Source organism: Plecotus auritus (genome assembly GCF_963455305.1).
Source record: "Plecotus auritus genome assembly, chromosome: 6".
Classification (NCBI taxonomy): Eukaryota; Metazoa; Chordata; class Mammalia; order Chiroptera; family Vespertilionidae; genus Plecotus; species Plecotus auritus.
The window spans coordinates 3,893,028-3,910,635 of NC_137773.1; the positions used below are offsets into that span (position 1 = coordinate 3,893,028).

The 17,608-nt window shown below is 56.0% G+C and overlaps 2 protein-coding genes across 4 annotated transcripts; one reads left to right on the plus strand and one right to left on the minus strand.

Annotated features, from left to right (window-relative positions):
• Positions 1–549: 549 nt before the first annotated feature.
• On the minus strand, positions 550–11,940 carry TMEM130 (transmembrane protein 130). 3 transcript variants are annotated; one of them, XM_080675843.1, is made up of 8 exons: positions 11,568–11,940; positions 7,996–8,301; positions 5,893–6,052; positions 4,990–5,156; positions 4,664–4,748; positions 3,389–3,591; positions 2,366–2,478; positions 550–1,907 (listed from the first exon to the last, which is right to left on the minus strand). In XM_080675843.1, the coding sequence occupies exons 1-8, from the start codon at positions 11,650–11,652 to the stop codon at positions 1,758–1,760; spliced, it is 1,269 nt and encodes a 422-aa protein (XP_080531969.1). In that variant the 5' UTR covers positions 11,653–11,940; the 3' UTR covers positions 550–1,757. The 3 variants fall into 3 exon arrangements, with proteins under 3 accessions (XP_080531969.1, XP_080531968.1, XP_080531970.1); XM_080675842.1 differs by having other exon boundaries at positions 550–1,943; XM_080675844.1 differs by lacking the exon at positions 7,996–8,301 and having other exon boundaries at positions 11,568–11,913.
• Positions 11,941–12,826: 886 nt separating this feature from the next.
• On the plus strand, positions 12,827–17,605 carry NOP16 (NOP16 nucleolar protein). Its single transcript, XM_080674752.1, has 5 exons — positions 12,827–13,028; positions 13,116–13,224; positions 14,167–14,236; positions 15,657–15,763; positions 16,288–17,605. Exons 1-5 carry the CDS (start codon positions 12,922–12,924, stop codon positions 16,429–16,431), a joined length of 537 nt encoding a protein of 178 aa, XP_080530878.1. The 5' UTR covers positions 12,827–12,921; the 3' UTR covers positions 16,432–17,605.
• Positions 17,606–17,608: the final 3 nt, after the last annotated feature.

Here is a 17,608-nt window from a genome sequence, read left to right on the forward strand (position 1 = left end):
GGACCCACCCAGAGGTTTTCGAGTCAGGGTGGTCCCGGGTCCAGCAGCGTCAGCAGGAATCTCGTAAGAAATGCAGCATCTCAAGCCCCACCCACACCCCCCATCCCCGTCCCGAATGAGAACATGTCCTTGAACGAGCCCTCCCGTGACGGTCATGTACCTCCAAGTTCAAGAAGCCTGCAGGCGACGGGGGTTCTCACACTTGATGCCCTGGAACCCCGAGGGCCGTGGGAACACAGGTGGCGCCCCACCCCCACCCCCAGGTGCGGAATCAGGTGTGGGCAGGGCCCAAGGACGTGGCGCATTCCCACTCTGATCTAGAGTCTGCCCGGAGCATCAGGCTCGGCTGCACATTGGTCACCCGAGGGCGCCTGGACCCGCCTCCGAGAGACCCTCATCAGGCCGTCATCATGATGCGGCCTGAGCAGAAGTTTGAGCATCACTGACCCGGTCCCGAGGCCCCAGACAGCAGCTCCATCCAGACCACGTCACCAGAGAACACGCCAGGGACATCCTGCCACGGCCAAGAACCACTCAAACGCCACGCGTGGAAAAGAAAGCGCCTCGGCCTCCCAGCATGTGCGCGGTTATACTCAGAGCACACGAGCTTTATTCAGCAACAACGGCAGTGTCTCAGGAGGACAAGCTGCAGGGCTGTGTTTTCGGTGCAAAGTCTTAGCGCAAACCGTCACGGCCACAGAGCTCGGCCCCCACGCCCTGCCCTCCCCCCACAAACAGGCCCACGCTGCTCCCGGCACCCCTACACCTACACGGCGGGCTGGGGCCTACTGCATCTCCTCTGCACCATCACCTGCTCCCTCCCCCTTCTCTGCCTGCCCCAGCCACTGGGCCGCAGGGGAGAGGCCCGGGCTTGTGTCCAGTCCTGCCTCTTCCTTCTCAAAGCCCCTCTGGGGGCATCTGGGAGGCCACACCACCTTCCCCTCCCAGGGACCCCGCGTCCCTGCCCGCTCGACTTCTCTTTTGTTTCAAGGCCTTTTCCTCAGTGGACGTGAACAGGGCCTCAGTAAAAGAAGGTGCTTTTATGAAGCACTTCCCACTCATCAAGTATTAGCCCTGCCCTTCCCAGCCCCCAGTAAGCAGGCAGGGAACAGGCGTCCTTAGAATGGGGCCAGGTAGCTGCAGAAACAGTTCGCAAAGGGACCGACCAGGCCCAGGAGCTACTGGGGCCAAGTGGAGGTCAGATTTCATCTTCGTTCTAATTCAGGGCACATCCCAGCAACCGATTGAACAATACAAAGATCATCCGAGATACCTGTGTGACACGTGTGTGTGTGTGTGTGTGTGTGTGTGTGTGTGTGCATGTGCTTGTCTCTATGTATGACCTTTTGTGATGTATCCCTAATCGTTTGTGACCTTCCTCCTAGGTCTCTGACCCAGACAGGGGTACCTGGGGGAGGAAAGCTCGAACCACACGTGGCCAGCAGACGTGCCAACATGGGAGGATCAGGTAGGGACAGCCAAGCACACCTGGAGAGAGATGGTACCCAGCCTCTTCAAAGGTGAGGGGTGGGGCTGACTGGAGAGGGGCTTACAGCAGTGGCTGGGTTGGACAGATAGACAGATGGCTGGGGAGTGGTGACTGAGGGGGCTTGTGGCAGCAGCTGGACTGTACAGATGGACGGCTGGCCAGGGCAGATGGCTCCACACACATGAATCCTTCCTGTTGGGTGGCATGCACCACCTGCTGAAAGCGTGGAGTTGGCAGTTAGTTAAAGCGGAGGTTGGGTGGGGAGTGCTCACACTGTGTAAGTTTTGACAGACTTATAGAGGGGTGGCAGCAGCCCGTGGTTCTCACGGACGACCTCCAGGTACTCAGACGGGGTGTCCAGCACGAAGGGCACGCAGCACATCTGGCAGCACTTGGCCTCAGTAGGTGGCTCCGGGTTCTTGTCAGACATGGGGGAAAAGTCAAAATCAGCCACCTATGATGAACAAAACCCCATGGGTCAATCACCCACCCACCAGGAGCCCCCCTAGGTGGCCTTACGAGCTCAGCTACCTAGCGGCAGCACGCACAAAAACCTTTCTGGCACCACACAGCACGCCACTGTGCCCTGGGCTTTTCTGCTTCCTGGGGTTCCCTCTTTCAGTGTCCCTCTCCCTTACTAGCTCCTGGGCACAGCTGCCAGGCAAGAGGGTAAGTCAGATGGGAAGAAGCCAAATCAACAATTTTGCCTGGTCTGTAGGTGCCTCTTGGGTACATCTCCCCCAGCCCCAGGGTCTTGCACTGGATCCAGACCCTTCCAAGCCCCCTGGCCTTGCCCCCATGTCTCTCCATACAACCTCTCCATCTCCATCCTCTCAGGACCTAGATGTCCAACCTCCCACCCTCCTCAGCACCCACCTCCACCATGTCCTTCTGGTGAGCAGTATTCCTCAGCGTCATGTACATGATAAAGGCCAGCATCATGGTGATAAGTGTGGCACAGGGGAAAGCAAAGACAGCTGGCTGGATGCCTGGGGGTGAGAAAGGGTGAAGTCACGGACCCAGGTATTTGGTGTTGAATGCGAACCCTCAGGAGGCCACAGAGGAGAGAAAATTAACACCACCAGAGCCTTTTTCTTATGTATATGCATCCCAACTAGGCAACTTCAAAAGGAAAATTCAGGATTTCACAAAAACCAAGTTGCATGTGGCAACAGTGTCATGACAGAGGTCACGTGCTGGGGAGATGGGGATACATAGGAGATGGGGATCCTGGTGGCTCATTTCATGTGGCAGTGTTCACGTTGGGGACACGTATGGCATTGGTAATGTGGAAGGGACATTGGTGACAATGGCGGTGGCAGCTAGAGAGCGGAGACGCTGGGGCGCCATGGCAGTGGTGGCATTGGTCCAAGTGGTGTGGGCCTGGCAGGAGGGGTGTTAATGGCAGTGCTGATGGGAGAGCAATTACAGAGCTGTCCGCTGGTTCTGGACATTGTGGGAGGTGTCGGCAGTGCATGTGGTCACGGTGCTGGCCAGCTGGGCTGGTGGTGCTGAGCTGGCTGTTGTTACTGCTAGTGGTGGGGTCAAGGGTGGCGTTGCCCCACAAGGGTGGACGGAGCTGCAGAGGTCAGCAGCCAAGGCCCAGCCCTCCAAGGGCTCTCCTGGGGAAGACCAGCCCCCCACCCCCACGGGGACAGGTCAGAAGGAAGCACCATCTAGAATGGATGGTGCTAGAGCTGGCTGTTGGTGGCGCTGGTACAGTTTGGTGGGAGGGGGTACGGGCAGCCGGTCAATGGTATCGGTTGATCAGTAGGGTTATTGGTGATTCTAGTGTTGGAGGGGTTGGCTGTTGATGGCATGAGCAGAGTGGGCTGGTGGCAGGCTTGGCTGGGTTCTGCTGCCGGTGTGGCTCTGAAGCAGAAGGGAGGTATCACTTACTGGAGGGCCACACCTGGACCCTGTGGTACTGATGTGTCCTGCTGATGACATTCTCGGCCCGGATGCTGAAGCAGTAGTCCCCAGGGTCCATGATGATGGTGGTCATGTTGTAAACTGTGCTGGCCACGGACACCCGGCGACACTCGTGTTCCTCCAGCGGGAGGCACTCGGACTTGATGCGCCAGCACATGCTCAGAGGGGGGCTGCAGGGAAATGCGGGCCGCGTTTCAGAAAAGGCTCAGCAAAGCGTGTGGGCGCAGACCAAGTCCAAGAAAGGCCTGGCGGCCATGAATTCCATGTCCTTTCCAGACAGAACCCCCAGCGGTCCTGGCCTCACACCTTCCAGACTGGGGAGCAGCAGTGGACAGCGGTGGGGACCCCCAGGGGGTTCCAGGCCGTGAGGCAAACAGCCTGCACGGGCTGCTGGAGGAGGCCGAGTGAATGCCCAGTGAGGCACGTGGTGTGCTGGGCAAGCCTCCTGGAGGAGGTGGCCTTTGAGGAGGATCCGAAAGGGCAAGTTGGCTTGTGATGGGCTTAAAGGGGACGAGGGCATTTCATGCCATTTGCCTGCGCAGCACAGGCTCCGAGCTGGGAAACGCAGGTCTAAGGAACACCCAGTGAGGATTCCCATCCCACACAATCCCAGGCTCGTGTAACACACACACTCGAGAATCAGGCTGGCCAAGCCCCTGGCTTCCCAGCCCATTCTCCAGGTACCAAGCCCTGCCCCACAGCCCCCTGAAGGCCTTACCAGCCACCTCCAGCCCCGTGGGGTTTCCTTCTCCTCCGCCACTCTGCTCATTCTCCCTCCAGCCCTGCTTCCCTCTGCCTGTCCCGAGGGGGCGGGAACTGGTCTTCCCCAGGAGAGCCCCTGCAGCTCTGTCCACCCTTGTGGGGCAAACACTCCGGCCTCTCCCTGTCTTGTCGCTTACTACACTCAGCTTAATGCCCTTCTTGCCAAGAGCTGGGTCCTGTCCTACCCAGGATGGCTTGCTTTCCAGGGGCTGGAGGGCCTTTCATGAAGGGGACCCTCGTCAGCCTTTGCCCTGATGCCCACACTGCAGACAGCCCAAAAGGCCAGTGCCCGCTCCCCTGCACCCTGAGAATGGAGCTGTACCCACAGCCCTCCCATGGCACAGCCAAGAGGCTGGGTGGCACTGGCCTTCCAAGAGCCCCCAGACTTGGGGCCCCCCAGGATCTGGAGCAGGCTCAGGACACCTGGGGGGGAGAGCGGCAGGGCCACAGGTCACACAGTGCACTCTGGGGTTCACTCACCTCCCCAGGAAGTTCAAGGTCATTGTCATCTCCTGGAAGGCCTGAATTTGAGTGGGCCCCACGACCTGGATGCCTCGAAGGGTTTCTGAAAGGCAGAGGGCCCCGTTAAACCTGGTGGCTAAGGACAGGTGTCTCGGGGCTCCCAGGCCCAGGCTGTGTGAGCGCCCCTCTTGCCAAAGCCAGGGAGAGCGGGTTTCGGCGTTTCCTCCCCGTGCGCCAGACTGAGGCACAGTCCACTGCGCCTTGTGCGCTGGACCAGAGGCTGATGCGGCTGGGGAACAAGAGACACTGAACCTGCGCCCCCACTCCCCATGCCCCGGACCCACCCTGCAGCTTCAGGGAGCCCGAGAAGTGCCCCGTCCTTTGCACGATGCCCTTCCCGGCAGCCGGCGCCACCTGTTCCCACTCGGCCACCACTTTGAGCTTCACGGTGAAGGTCCCCATGATCGAACGGTTGTAATAGACAGTAGAGTCTTCCGTCACCATCTGGGTGCTGTAAGGTGACAGGGAGGAGACAGATGACGGAAGTGACTCACGTGCCTTCTTAGAGTCAGGGTGGCTGTACAGTGACAGGCCTCACGAGCAAGCCTGTCGCCACGGCAGCCGCCTCCCAAACCTCAGCATCCCTCACGGACAGATGTTGGTCAGGGTTGCCGAGGACATCAGACCTCAGAGCCCACACGCTTCCCAGGTGCATCGGACGGCTCAGGAGCCCTCCCCACGCCCCCCTCCTCGCCCCATGGGATCACAGGCTCAGCACGTGGACCGTCAGCCAGGGGCTCGGGGGACTCAAGTGGGTGAGGGGTCTCCACTGAGCACCACCCTTTGCATGAACGTGGGGTGCCTGTGGGCTGCCTGGGCTCACTCCCCAACCTGCCCCCTGGAGCCTGGCTTGTTTGGAGAGGAGGCGTGGAGAGAAATGAAGCCGGAACAGGTCCCTGCGAAGTCAAATGGAGAAAAACCCTGCCGACCTTGGCCTTCCTCAAAGAGCTGCTTTGGGAACCAGTGACCTCCTCTACGAGGCTGCAGGCACCCCAAAGGCAGGTCCCATGAGACTCACCACGGGTGCCCACGCCCCCCAAGCTTGTCACCGAGCAGGTGCTCAAGGAAAGTTTGGAGTGCGAGAGAGTGAGTGGGTGAAGGCGGGACAGGACAGGGCCCCCTGCGTGGGACAGCGGGGCCACCACCGGAGGCCAAGGCTTTGGGGCACCCCGGGGATAAGGACATACCCGTCTCCGAAGTCCCAGCTGTAGAGAAAGGAGGCGGTCTTGAAGAAGTTGCTTGGGTCATGGAGAAGGAAGGAAGTTTTAAGGACTGTCCTGGTGAGGTAGGTGCTGGGCCAGGGCAGGGACGTGTTCTGGGTGATGACGAGTTTCCCCACGATGGACTCTGGGAGAGAGAGCAACCAAGGGAGGGTGGGTCCACGGAGGTGTCAGGAGGGCGGAGCCAGGAGTGACCCCAGGGGCCTCTAGGCGGAGCAGCTGCCCCCCTACCTGACCTTCCGCTGTCAGAGCTGGGGATGCCGAGAGGGGACCCGGCCGGTCACTGCAAACAGAGGCGCACACCCCCCAAGTCATGACGCCTGCTGTGTAGACGGTATGGAAGACCCACAGCAGGTGGGACGGGCATAGCTTCCGCCTGCACCCCTTTCAACAGGGCCCTGAACTTTCTGGCACAAAAGATGCCCAGAAGCAGAAGGAAGTGACTTCTGGGAAGTACTTCACGGTATCAGATGAGCCTTAAAGAATGAGCAGTTCTACGGATCACCTCTCCACACCCCATGTGCTGGGCTGGGTGGGACCTCCGTTCTGTGTCCTTCTCTAAAAAAAAAAATGAAGAGCTGATTTTTTATTTTTTTTTCAGCACAAAAGCAAAGAGTAAAGTGTGCTCAATGGTGCTCATTTGGAAAATGCTGAAAAGGAGAATGAAAAGAAAATTCTTATCACTCAACACACAACCATTGTTGACATTTTGTGTGTGCGTGTGTATATCTACATTAAACGAAGTAGATCAAGCTGGTTATAAAATTTTGTTTTGCTTTTTTAAAACATATTTTTATTGATTTCAGGAGGAAAGGAGAGGGAGAGAGGGATAGAAATATCAACGATGAGAAAGAATCATTGATCAGCTGCCTCCTGCACTCCCCCTACTGGGGATCGAACCCACAACCCCAGCATGTGCCCTGACCGAAAACTGAACCATGATCTCCTGGTTCATAGGTCGATGTTCAACCATTGAGCCACACCAGCTGGGCTGTTTTGCTTTTTTAAATTTTACAAGGCCCTAGCTGGTTTGACTCAGTGGATAGAGCATCGGCCTGACTGAAGGGTCCCAGGTTTGATTCCAGTCAAAGGCACATGCCCGGGTTGTGGGCTCGGTCCCCAGTGAGGGCGTGCAGGAGGCAGCCGATCAATGATTCTCTCTCATCATTGATGTTTCTATTTCTCTTTCTCTCTCTCCCCCTTCCTCTCTGAAATCAATAAAAATATATTTTAAAATAAATAAATAAATAAACAAATAAATAAATAAATAAATAAAATTTTACAAGCATGAGTGTTCTCCCAGGACATTACAGACTCAATGTAAAGGTCATTATTACTCATGACACAAAATATGTCAGTATATTTAACCATTCCCCTCATGGTTGCATACTCGGCTTGTTTATATCTTCTACTATTATGAACACCGTGGCCATGAACACCTCTGTGCATAAAGCATTACACCAATGGAGGGTTATTTCCTGAAGGTAAGTTACTTACGAGATTGTGAATTCCAAGAGAGCTGGGACCTTTTGGAAGGAGGGAAGGCGGTGGGGGGGGGGGGGGGAGAGAGAATGGAAATGAACGGGCCAGATGTAAAATAATGTTTATATGTTGATCCGCGGCTCTCCAAGGGGTTGTATTCATTCATACCCCCAGGAGCAACAGGCGCTTTGAGTGCCGGTTTCGGCACGGCCCTGCCACCAGTGGGTATTACCATTTTCTGATCCTTCGTTTTTGTTTTGTTTTTAACGTATTTTTATCGATTTCAAGGTGAGAGGGAGCGATAGAAACCTCAATGATGAGAGAGAATCATTGATGGGCTGCCTCCTACACTGGGGATCGAGCCCGCAACCGGGGCCTGTGCCCTGACTGGAATGGAACCGTGACCTCCTGGTTCACAGGTCGACACTCCACCACGGAGCCACGTGGGCCAGGCTGATCCTTTGTTAACCCAACTGACAACAGAGGAGTCCGGGGTCTCGTTTGCGTTTCTGTCGCTACGAGCCAGGCTGGGTGTTCTCCCTGCACCCAGCGTCTGAAGGCAAATTAGCAAACAGGAGAGGTCCCCACCTGTGATGGAGAGGACGAGGAGGCTCCTCGCCACCGGCTGGCACATCTGGCAGTCGGCGGCGGTGACCCACACAGAGATGGGGAAGTCCCCGGGCACGGTGCCCACGGCGCGGATGGTGGATCTGGAAGCCTCATCAGTCTTCCCCGTGAGCAGCAGCGGGCTGTGGACCCAGTGGAAGCGGTAGGAGTGCGTGCTGGTGGGCAGGGCCAGGCTGCCGTTGTCCCTGGCCTCCAGGCTGGCCGTGATGTTCACCTCTGCCCCCGTGGTGGCAGGGCTATCGGTGACGAGGTGCAGTTCATACAGGCCTAGGAGTCCAGGAACAAAGCTGCGTTTCAGGAGGGGACGTGGCAAGGGACAACACTGCCACCCTCTGGGCTGGCTTCTGTTATTCTGCCTGACTGGTGGAGAAACTGAGGCCAGGCAGATCACCCGACTCGCCCAAGAGTCATACGGCTGGTTTCATTGTCACGCTGGGATTCACACCGGGGCCTGACGGACTCCAAACCACATGCTCTTTCCAGTGTCCCAGACTTACCTTCCAGAGCATGTGTACGGCATGGGCCTGACCCTCCTGGCCTTGCATCTCAGCTATGAGGAGTGACTGACGGCCCATGTCGCAGGAGGAACCCCGGCAGCCGCTGCTGAGAAATGCCCATCGTTGCCCACTCTTTTGGACTCGTGCATGTCAAACCAAATGCCCCTCGTCCATGTCCCAGAGAGGGATTTCCAGATGCTGTGGCAGAAGCTGCCCTAAGAAGAGTGCCGGAAGCCGATCATTGTTTCACTAGTAGAGAGGTGTGGATGGGGAATCCAGAAGGCTGGTCAACCTTAATTGCTCTGAAAGGTCAGGGCTCATCACTCATTGTTTGATTGAGACATTGGTAGTTGAAGCAACCTCCACCTGTTAGGCTTATGATTGGCTATTATTGGAATTTCCTGCCTGAGGGATATGGATGTATCCGATAATCTTAATAAAAGGGATGGCAAAGCCAGAGCGGGTAGTAGTCCTCTCTTGGGCTTCCGCCTGGCCCCCATTTCCCAAATTAATGCTTCTCTAGTCTCTTTTCATTTGTGTGCGGCCTTCTCCAGAACCCGAACCCTGAACTGGAACCCTGAACCACGCGGGACGTGAAAGGGGTTCCCACAAAGATAAGGTGTATTTTACATTGAGGGACCCTGAGCCCCCTGGGATCACACCACTCCCTATGGTCAGGGAGCAGAAGAGCAGAACAGGCTGAGTTCTCGTCTCTCTCCCTCTGGCTGGGAGGCAGCATTTGGCCGGCTGGCCTGCACAAAAAAAGAGGTGCTCAGGTAAGAGACCATCCCCTCCTTCGCCCTCTTGCTCCTGCCCACCCCCGGGCAAGGAGTGTGGGCCAGAGCAAGGCTGGCAGGTGGCAGGGACATTTGGCTGGCTGCATGTTAATGGCCATCCAGCATCTGCAGGGACTGGCACATGTCACAGCGCATGTCAGCACCAAGACGCAGATCCGTTGCCAGGGGAATGGAGTCAGGAGGGCGGGCTCAGCTGGGAGGAGGGATGGGAGAGAGGGGCTGTGCCTACAGCAGACATTGTGGCAGACCCTGGAACAGCTCCTGGGAGACCCCTACCAGTGCAGACACAAAAAGCCTCCAAGGGCACTTTTTCTTAAGCATTTTGTTGTTGCTGTTAATCCTTACCAGAGGTTATTTTTCTTTTCTTTTTTCTTTCTTTCTTTCTTTTTTTTTTTTTTTTTTTTTTTTTTTTTTTTTTTGAGAGAGAGAGTGGAAGGGAAGGGGAGAGTCAAAGAGAGGAAACATCCTGTGAGAGAGACACATCCATTGGTTGCCTCCTGCACACACTCACGCCCTGCCCAGGGCCAGGGATGGAGCCTGCAGTGGAGGTACGTCCTTGACCCTTCAGTCTGAGGGCCGACATGGAGCATTTTTTAAAGCAGGTGTTTCCCGGCTCCTGGGTGATGCTGACCCTCTTCCTGAGGGCTCCGGGAAGTCTCCAGGACATCCAGGCGGAAATGGACCATGCAGGCTTGGCTGAAGGAGCCAAGCTCAGGTCCTGGTTCCCTACCATTGAAATCTATCTTTGCCAGTTTGAGAGTCCGCATGACAGAGCCGTCAAGGCCTGGCTTAGAGGGCACCGGAGGTGTCCTGAGAGACCTGGAGCTGAAAGAGCCGAGGCAGGAGGCCACGTGGTAACTGCCACAAAGCAACACCCACCAGCAAGCCCTAGGAGCACACACCTTTCCTCTGACAACAGTGTGTGGAGCCCTGAACATTCTAGAATATGGCTACATCAGCCTCTCACAGTGCACAGGTAGACAGCCCAGAACACTTGTGGGTGCCTCTGAAGTCTGGATAACGCATTGACCGTCCAGGGCACAGACTTCTGACTTCCGCCCCTGGTGTAGGAACAGCACCATGCGGGCTGACCCAGACCCCAGGAGGGTGGAACGGGCATCCGAGCCTCTATGTTTCCCCTGTGGGTTTCCCCAGCCCCATTCCCAGCTATTTGGACCATATCATGGGTACTATAGGCCAGTCTGGGAACCACACATGACTTCCAACTAATTAATTCGCTTTTTTAAAAAAAATTAGGCCACATTGATCATTTCTGGACACGGAAACCTAATGGACAAGAGATCCCATTACTATCTGAATCTCTAGGGGGAGGCAGGTGATCCTGGCCAAGCACAGAATTCTCTTATTTCATCGCTGAGATGCAAGTTCTTACTTTACCTGTGGCTTCTATTGCATAGAATTGCTTCCTCTCTTTCCCATTCTTTTAAATTGTGTGTGTGTGTGTGAATGAAATTGTTAGGTAATATTTAACATCCCCCTCCCATAACCGTCCAAATCCCAACTGTTCCCCAACAACTCTCCAATCTGGACAATCCTTTTTGGTGCAAAAATGAGTTCAAAAATGTGGTGCTGACTTTCCAGCAAGGGGGGCAGGGCGGGGGAGGGGAGTAGATGGTAGAGGAGCGACCAGGGACATGGGGTGGGACCCGCGGAACCTACCCGAGGTCCATTTTGGAAATATTCCCAGAGAGGAAATGGGAGGCTGGGCTTTTAAATCGCATCCCTCCCCAAAGCCAACACAAATAGGGTGAAAGGCTCTGCAGATAATAAGGAGACGTTTTACAGCAAAGACTGCTGCTACGCGGGCAACCTGGCTGCGTTCCCTGCGGGGCTGTGACGTGATGGCTGACCCCGCACATACCCGGTCTCCCCGCACCGTCCCCCCACCCACTTGGGCTACGAGGTCCCCAAGCATGGGGTTGGATTCGCGGGTTACCGCGCACTGTTCCGAGGACAGCGCAGGGCCCATCTACGGGTGGCAGCAAAAAGCGAGGGGCGCGGGGAGCCCCCTCAAGTGGCGAGGCGACTTCTGGGAGAACGGTGAAGGGAGAGAGTAGAGGGCTTCGCGGCACCCAGCTGGCGGAGTCCCCTCCGCAACACGGGGGTGGGGGGGATGCACGCAGGGCGCCGACGCCAGCTCCGCAGCCCAGGCTCCTGGCAAGGCCCTGGGCGCGCGGCGGCTCGGGGAGGGCGGGTGGCCGCCCGCGCAGCGCCTTACCTGCGGCCACCACTGCTGGGGCCAAGTGCAGGAGACAGGCGAGCCAGAGGATGTGGCTGACGCGCAGCCAGAGGGTCGGGGCCATGGCGGCTCCAGGAGCAGCAAGAGCTGGAGAGGACGCGACTCCACTTCGCGACGGCGGCCTCTCCACGGGGCGCAAGGCGCGGGCAGTGCGGGGAGGTGCGGGCGCGGCGCTCGCTCGTCCTCGCTGGGGACACAGTGCCGCTGCGCGCCGCCGCCTCCCACAGCCAGCCGCACCGACCCCAGCCCACGTCAGCTGCTCAGGGCCCCCTCCCGCAAATCCCCTCCCCTCGTCGCACCCTCCTCTCCGCACGATCCTCCCCTCCACTCCCCGGTCCGCGCCCCCTCCCCTCCCCTCCCCGGTCTGCGCCTGCCCGCTCTGACTCAGCGTCCCGAGACGCACGCACCGCTGCAAAGCCAGGAGCAGGCCCCTTTGGGTTCTTCTGCAGGTGCCTTCTCCGCTTGTGACGCACACGGCTTACAGATGCGGTTCTTCATTCGAGAGAAACGTTGAGAGCCTACGGGCCTTGAGCACCCCCTCCAGAGAGAGGGGCTTGAGCACAGGGTCCCTGCTCAGGGAATGACGTTATTCCTCAGTTTACCCTCTCTGCGGCTGCTTACAATGGTGCTTGTGCTCAAACCTGGGCCCCGGTGACGTCGCTGTCACGGAGGGCCTTGCAAAAATCAGACAACGGTGATGAGTGACCAGACTGCTCCTTGGACATTCCTTGGCCTAAGCAGGCACTCCATCTGCCATAACCAAGCAGAGCGTGTCTTTCCTCCTACCTAAAGGGTGGCCAGGCTGGCTGGCCTTAAAGACTGGACACCAGCTGGGTCGTGGGTCCTGCTCGACTTTACTCTGTACCTGGGGGTCCCAGAGGGAGGGGGCCATACAACTGAGGTCAAGCATGGCCTGCCAGGCGGGAGGAGCCAGTTTTGTGACTGAGGAAAGAACACTGCAGACCGGAGAATTAGCTGCAAAGGTGCTAGGTGGGGTGCTGCGATGGTTCCAAGGATGCCTCGGGAGTCACGTGGCCAGGAGACGCGGTGTCCAAGGCAACAGCGAGGAGAGAAAACTGGACGTTAAGCCCCGCCTCCTGGTCTTGAAAGGGGCGGGGGGGGGGAATTTGCTGAGCATTGTACGCAGGCGCAACTTCTCATTGCACTCTGGGAGTTGTAGTAAGAGCGCCTTATTGCTTCGGGGAGGACTACATTTCCCAAAAAGCCTGCCACGCCGTGCGCGCAGCCTCCGGAAGGAGTCCACTACACCACTACACGAGGTTCTGGGGGCGAGAGGCGCCGAGTCTGAGTTGCCTGAGCGGTGGTCGGCGTGATGCCCAAGGCCAAGGGGAAGACCCGGAGGCAGAAGTTCGGTTACAATGTTAACCGGAAGCGTCTGAACCGGAATGCTCGACGGAAGGCAGCCCCGCGGATCGAGTGGTGAGGAGCCCGGGGTTCAAGAGGCCGCGGGCCTGGCCGGCACGGCCGGCGAGATGACAGTTCCACGCTCTCCCTCTTTCCCCGCAGCTCCCACATCCGACATGCCTGGGACCACACCAAATCCGTGCGGCAGAACCTGGCCGAGATGGGGTTGGCTATGGACCCCAACAAGGCGGTGCCCCTCCGTAAGAGAAAGGTACTGACTTGGCGCCCCGTCCCGCGGTAATTAGCCGGCTTTCTGAACGCCCGCCCATCGCCTCCCTCGCGTCCTTCCCGGGTTTGCGACCCCCACAGCCAACTCGGCCGCCTTCACTGACTGGCTGAGGTCCCTTTCCTCCCGCCCTCTCCCTCCCTCCCCAGCACACACTGGGCCTGGGTCGGAGCTTCTCCACTTACTGTTTTTCCTCTGCAATTAACTTGTGTCCCTTGGCATCTCAGTGGTATTTTCCAGAATGTATCTTTTTCTGCCCCTACTTTCCTTACATCCTCCCCCAAGTCATCCAAAATTATCCTTGGTCTGAGGCATCTCCTAGAACCCATTTCTCCCAAGTAAGGATTTTCTGGGCCAGCCCTTTAAAAAATAGCACCTTTTTTTCCACTCACTAACTTCTGTCCTGCTTTAATTTGTAGCACTTGGTGGTGGATTATATATTTATCTCTTTCCCCCAACAAAATCCAATAAATAGTTAACCTAGTAAATGGATTTACTGATTGCATTGGCCCCGTCGCCTTTAGGCACGGTTCTTTGTACCCCTTCATGCCAGAGGAAACTGGGGCTACTGTTTCTTGAACAAACGTGACGCTGCAGCCAAGCACTGTCAGGTGGCTCCTCACTAGAGAGATCTGACATCTCCCCCGCATTGTGATGTTCCATTGGATTGTCATCCAACAGAGTGAGGCAGACAAGGGCGACTGTGCCCATTTCACAGGCACAGAAAGATGAATTGCTTGCTTGAGTCTCATGAGAATCATGAAACCTCCAGGCCATTGTTCTCCTTGTCATCCATTCCTGCCTAACCTTGTGCAGGGATTCTTACGGGTCATGCCGTGGCGTTGGGATGGGCAAGAGCCTCTGGAAGTTTCTCTCACCCAGGATCCTTCCTTCATCTACTGGTCTCACTGGCTCTGTTCTCTGCAGGTCAAGGCCATGGATGTGGACGTAGGCGAGAGACATCAGGAGCTCGTACGGAAGCCCTATGTGCTGAATGGTGGGTGCTGGCCACATTCCTCTGGGTTACCATCCAGCATAGGCAGGGCTGGAAAGGGCAGGTAGAGAAACCAGGATCAGAGGGAAGAAGTGAGCTGGCCCAGGGCTCACACAGTTAGGGCTGTGTCTCCGGCCGGGACATGTGATCTACTGGCTAAACTCAGGTGTGTGAAGTGAGGTCAGAAATGTTCAGGGAGGATGAGCCAGGTGCCTGAGAGGTTAGAAAAGAAACTCATTAAGTCTCAGGCACATACTTCAGCTTCTCCTGAATTTAAGGAGGAACAGATTTTTAGAGATTTCACCATCTTATTTAATCTTCCCGATGACCAATCCATTTCATGTTCATAAAGGCCACAGAAACTGGATATTAAAACACAGTAAATTCTGCAGGGAAGACAGAATACTCTGGAATTCTCTACCCACCCTTCCTATTACTTGTCTGAGATTTTTTGGGGTTTTTTGTTAATCCTCACCCAAGGATATTTTTCCCATTGAGAGGGGAAGGGAGGGAGCGGGAGAAGAGAGAGGGAAACATCCATGTGAGAGAGACATACTGACTGGGTGCCTCCTGCACGCACACCGACTGGGGCCAGGAGCGAGCCCCACAACCCTGGGACATGCTCTTGACCAGGAATCGGACCTTCAACCACTAAGCCACGCTGGCCAGGGCTTACCTGAGGTGTTTAATAGTTCTGAATGTAGGATTTGAATGGCCAGGCATTTGATATAGAATTGCTTGAGGTCCTATCTCTAGTATATCTCAGTGATTCTCGTAAGTACTGCATTGGATTGCATATGTAAAATCGTGTGACTACAGTGAAATTTTTTACTATAAGCCGTTTTAGCACTTAACTCTGGATAAGACTTGACCACCTCGTTTCAGTGAGCTATTTTCCTTCCTTCACAGATGAGAAATAGGGAGTATTTGCCTAGCTATGTTAAAAGCAAAGCCATTATTGGCTGCCCAGCTTGGCTTTTTCCCTCTGGTGGGACAGAGGTGCCTGGGCCCAGCCTTAGACCCTGGTTCTCATTTGTTGGGACCTATTGTAACTCGTCAAGAAAAGAGGGGCTGTTGTAGAGCTGGCAGGGAGCCCTGTCCCGTGACAGGCAATGGATCTTCCTCTCTGTCCCAGGACCTGGCACTCAGTAAAGGTGGTAAGATTGCTGCCTTCCTTTTACCCACCTGAGGCCCAAAGCGATGACTAGTTGCCACTGATAAATGATTGTGTCATAGGCAGAGCCTGGGACCCAAGGGGCTGAAGAGGAAGGTTCTAGCTCCAAATACGAGGATGGAGGTCAAGTCCATCACCTGGCTGGCGGAGCAACTCTTGTAGCTTGGGATGGGGCAAAGGGGTGACTGGTCAGCTCCAGTAGTGCAGGGAGCAACACCTCATTCCCTGTCTCCTGGCTTCTCACCCCAGACCTCGAGGCAGAAGCCAGCCTCCCAGAAAAGAAAGGAAATACGCTGTCTCGGGACCTCATAGACTACGTCCGCTACATGGTGGAGAACCATGGGGAGGACTACAAGGTGAGTGGCTCAGGCCCCGCAGAGAGCACCACTTGGGCCCGTTGGGAAGATAGCGCAGACCACTTGTGATCTGATCTGCTTGCTTAGGGCCTTTTCCTGCGTGGAAATAGGGAAGAGACCCTGGCAGGTGGGTCCTCCTGACAGTGCTAATAGCTGAGGGGCTGTCCCACATATGTTGGTTTGCTTGCATGGTACTTACAAAGAACTTGAACTACTTGCTGTTTTAGTTATGGGAGGTTTTAGGTAAAAGTCCGTATTTTTAGCTTCTGTTAAAAATGGAAAGATCGGGCTACACGCCTCTCCCGCCACTCCCCCCCATGCCTAGTGGGGTTAGTTGGCTGTGGATGGAGCATGAGCTGCTCAGCTGGCCCCTGAAGCATCTGCCTCCATTTCCCTACATCTACAGTGGCTTTTGAGGTGAGGAAGCTGAACCTCCGGGACAGGAAGTGGTGGCCCCCCTCCAGCAGAGCTAGGATTTGAACCTTTGCCTGTCCATCCCTCAAATGGCCCTTCTCCCTTCTTAGGCTATGGCGCGGGATGAGAAGAATTACTATCAAGATACCCCGAAACAGATTCGGAATAAGATCAACGTCTATAAGCGTTTTTACCCAGCGGAGTGGGAAGCCTTCGTTCATTCTTTGCAGAAGAATGCGATGGAGGTTGAGTGACTGGCTTATGCCTGCCCCAGGCTGAAGCCTCCTGGACCCGAGAAGCCGGAGCCAGGGTTTAAGGCAAGGAGGGATGTGTGGCTACAGAGGCTGGCCAAACCCCATTCTCGGGGCCAGGCCTGCCTGGTTTGGGCGGCATGAGGAAGTGACCGCTCCATAGCAGGATCACAGGCAGGGTGTGGTGGGCACTGGGTGTTTTGTCTGTCTTCAGCTATGAATAATAGAAAAATTCCCGTTCTTGAGGTTTCTCCTACAAGCACCCAAAATGTCTCTTCTTGCTGCTCTTGAAAAGAAGGGCTCAGGGTTTTTACATAGATTATTTCACATGAAACTGTGAGGTGTGGCTTTATCTTCATTTTACATGTAAGGAATCGGGCTTGATGGGCATTAGGGGTGGGGGATTGAAGTCAAGGCTTTCCAACTGCTCAGCCTGGACTTTCACTTGCTTCTCTCCTTTGGCCTCTGAAGGCGGCCCCCTCCCCCTGACCCACCTTCAGGCCACATAGACTCCAGCAGAGACTGGCCACGAGGCACAGCATGCACAGCCTTTGGGATCTAGTCTGGCAGAGCTCGAGGGCCTTCGTTACTTGACCTCATAACTCTAGCCCTTCACAGCATCCCAGATTCAGGCCTTAGACTAGTCTGGCCCCTAACCTTGTTTCTTTACCAGTTCAGGTGCCAATTTTAGGAGGCCTTCCCTACCACTATCCCCTGCCCCCGGGCTGTGTAAGTATCCTGTAGTCCCCATGCCCAGAATTCCGGTTAGCAATCATACCAGTCAGAGCTGCCTTTTAGTCTGCTTGACGTCCCCCACTAGAGTGCAGGGACTTGCCTGTAAATGCTGGGGGAGTGGCCTCCATTCTGACCTTAGGCGCCGAGGCTGTCAGATATCCTTGCTCCCATTCCCACGCCTGGCTGCCAGCCCAGAGCCAGGAGTGGGAGAGGTTTGGATACTCCCCAGAAGGTCCCGAGGCCAAAGCTGATGCTCCTTCCCACCCGCCCTGTGTGCTGCAGAGCCCAGGGCCTGGGACTTGTTGACAAATGATCCCAGCAAGTGTTCTGGAACCACCCTCTGTAGCTGTCCGAGACTGTAGCACCCAACAGCCCTCAGAATCAGAATCCCAGTGAAAGCACACCGTTTTTGGCATTTATTGTGTAGTACCTCAGACACCGCCAG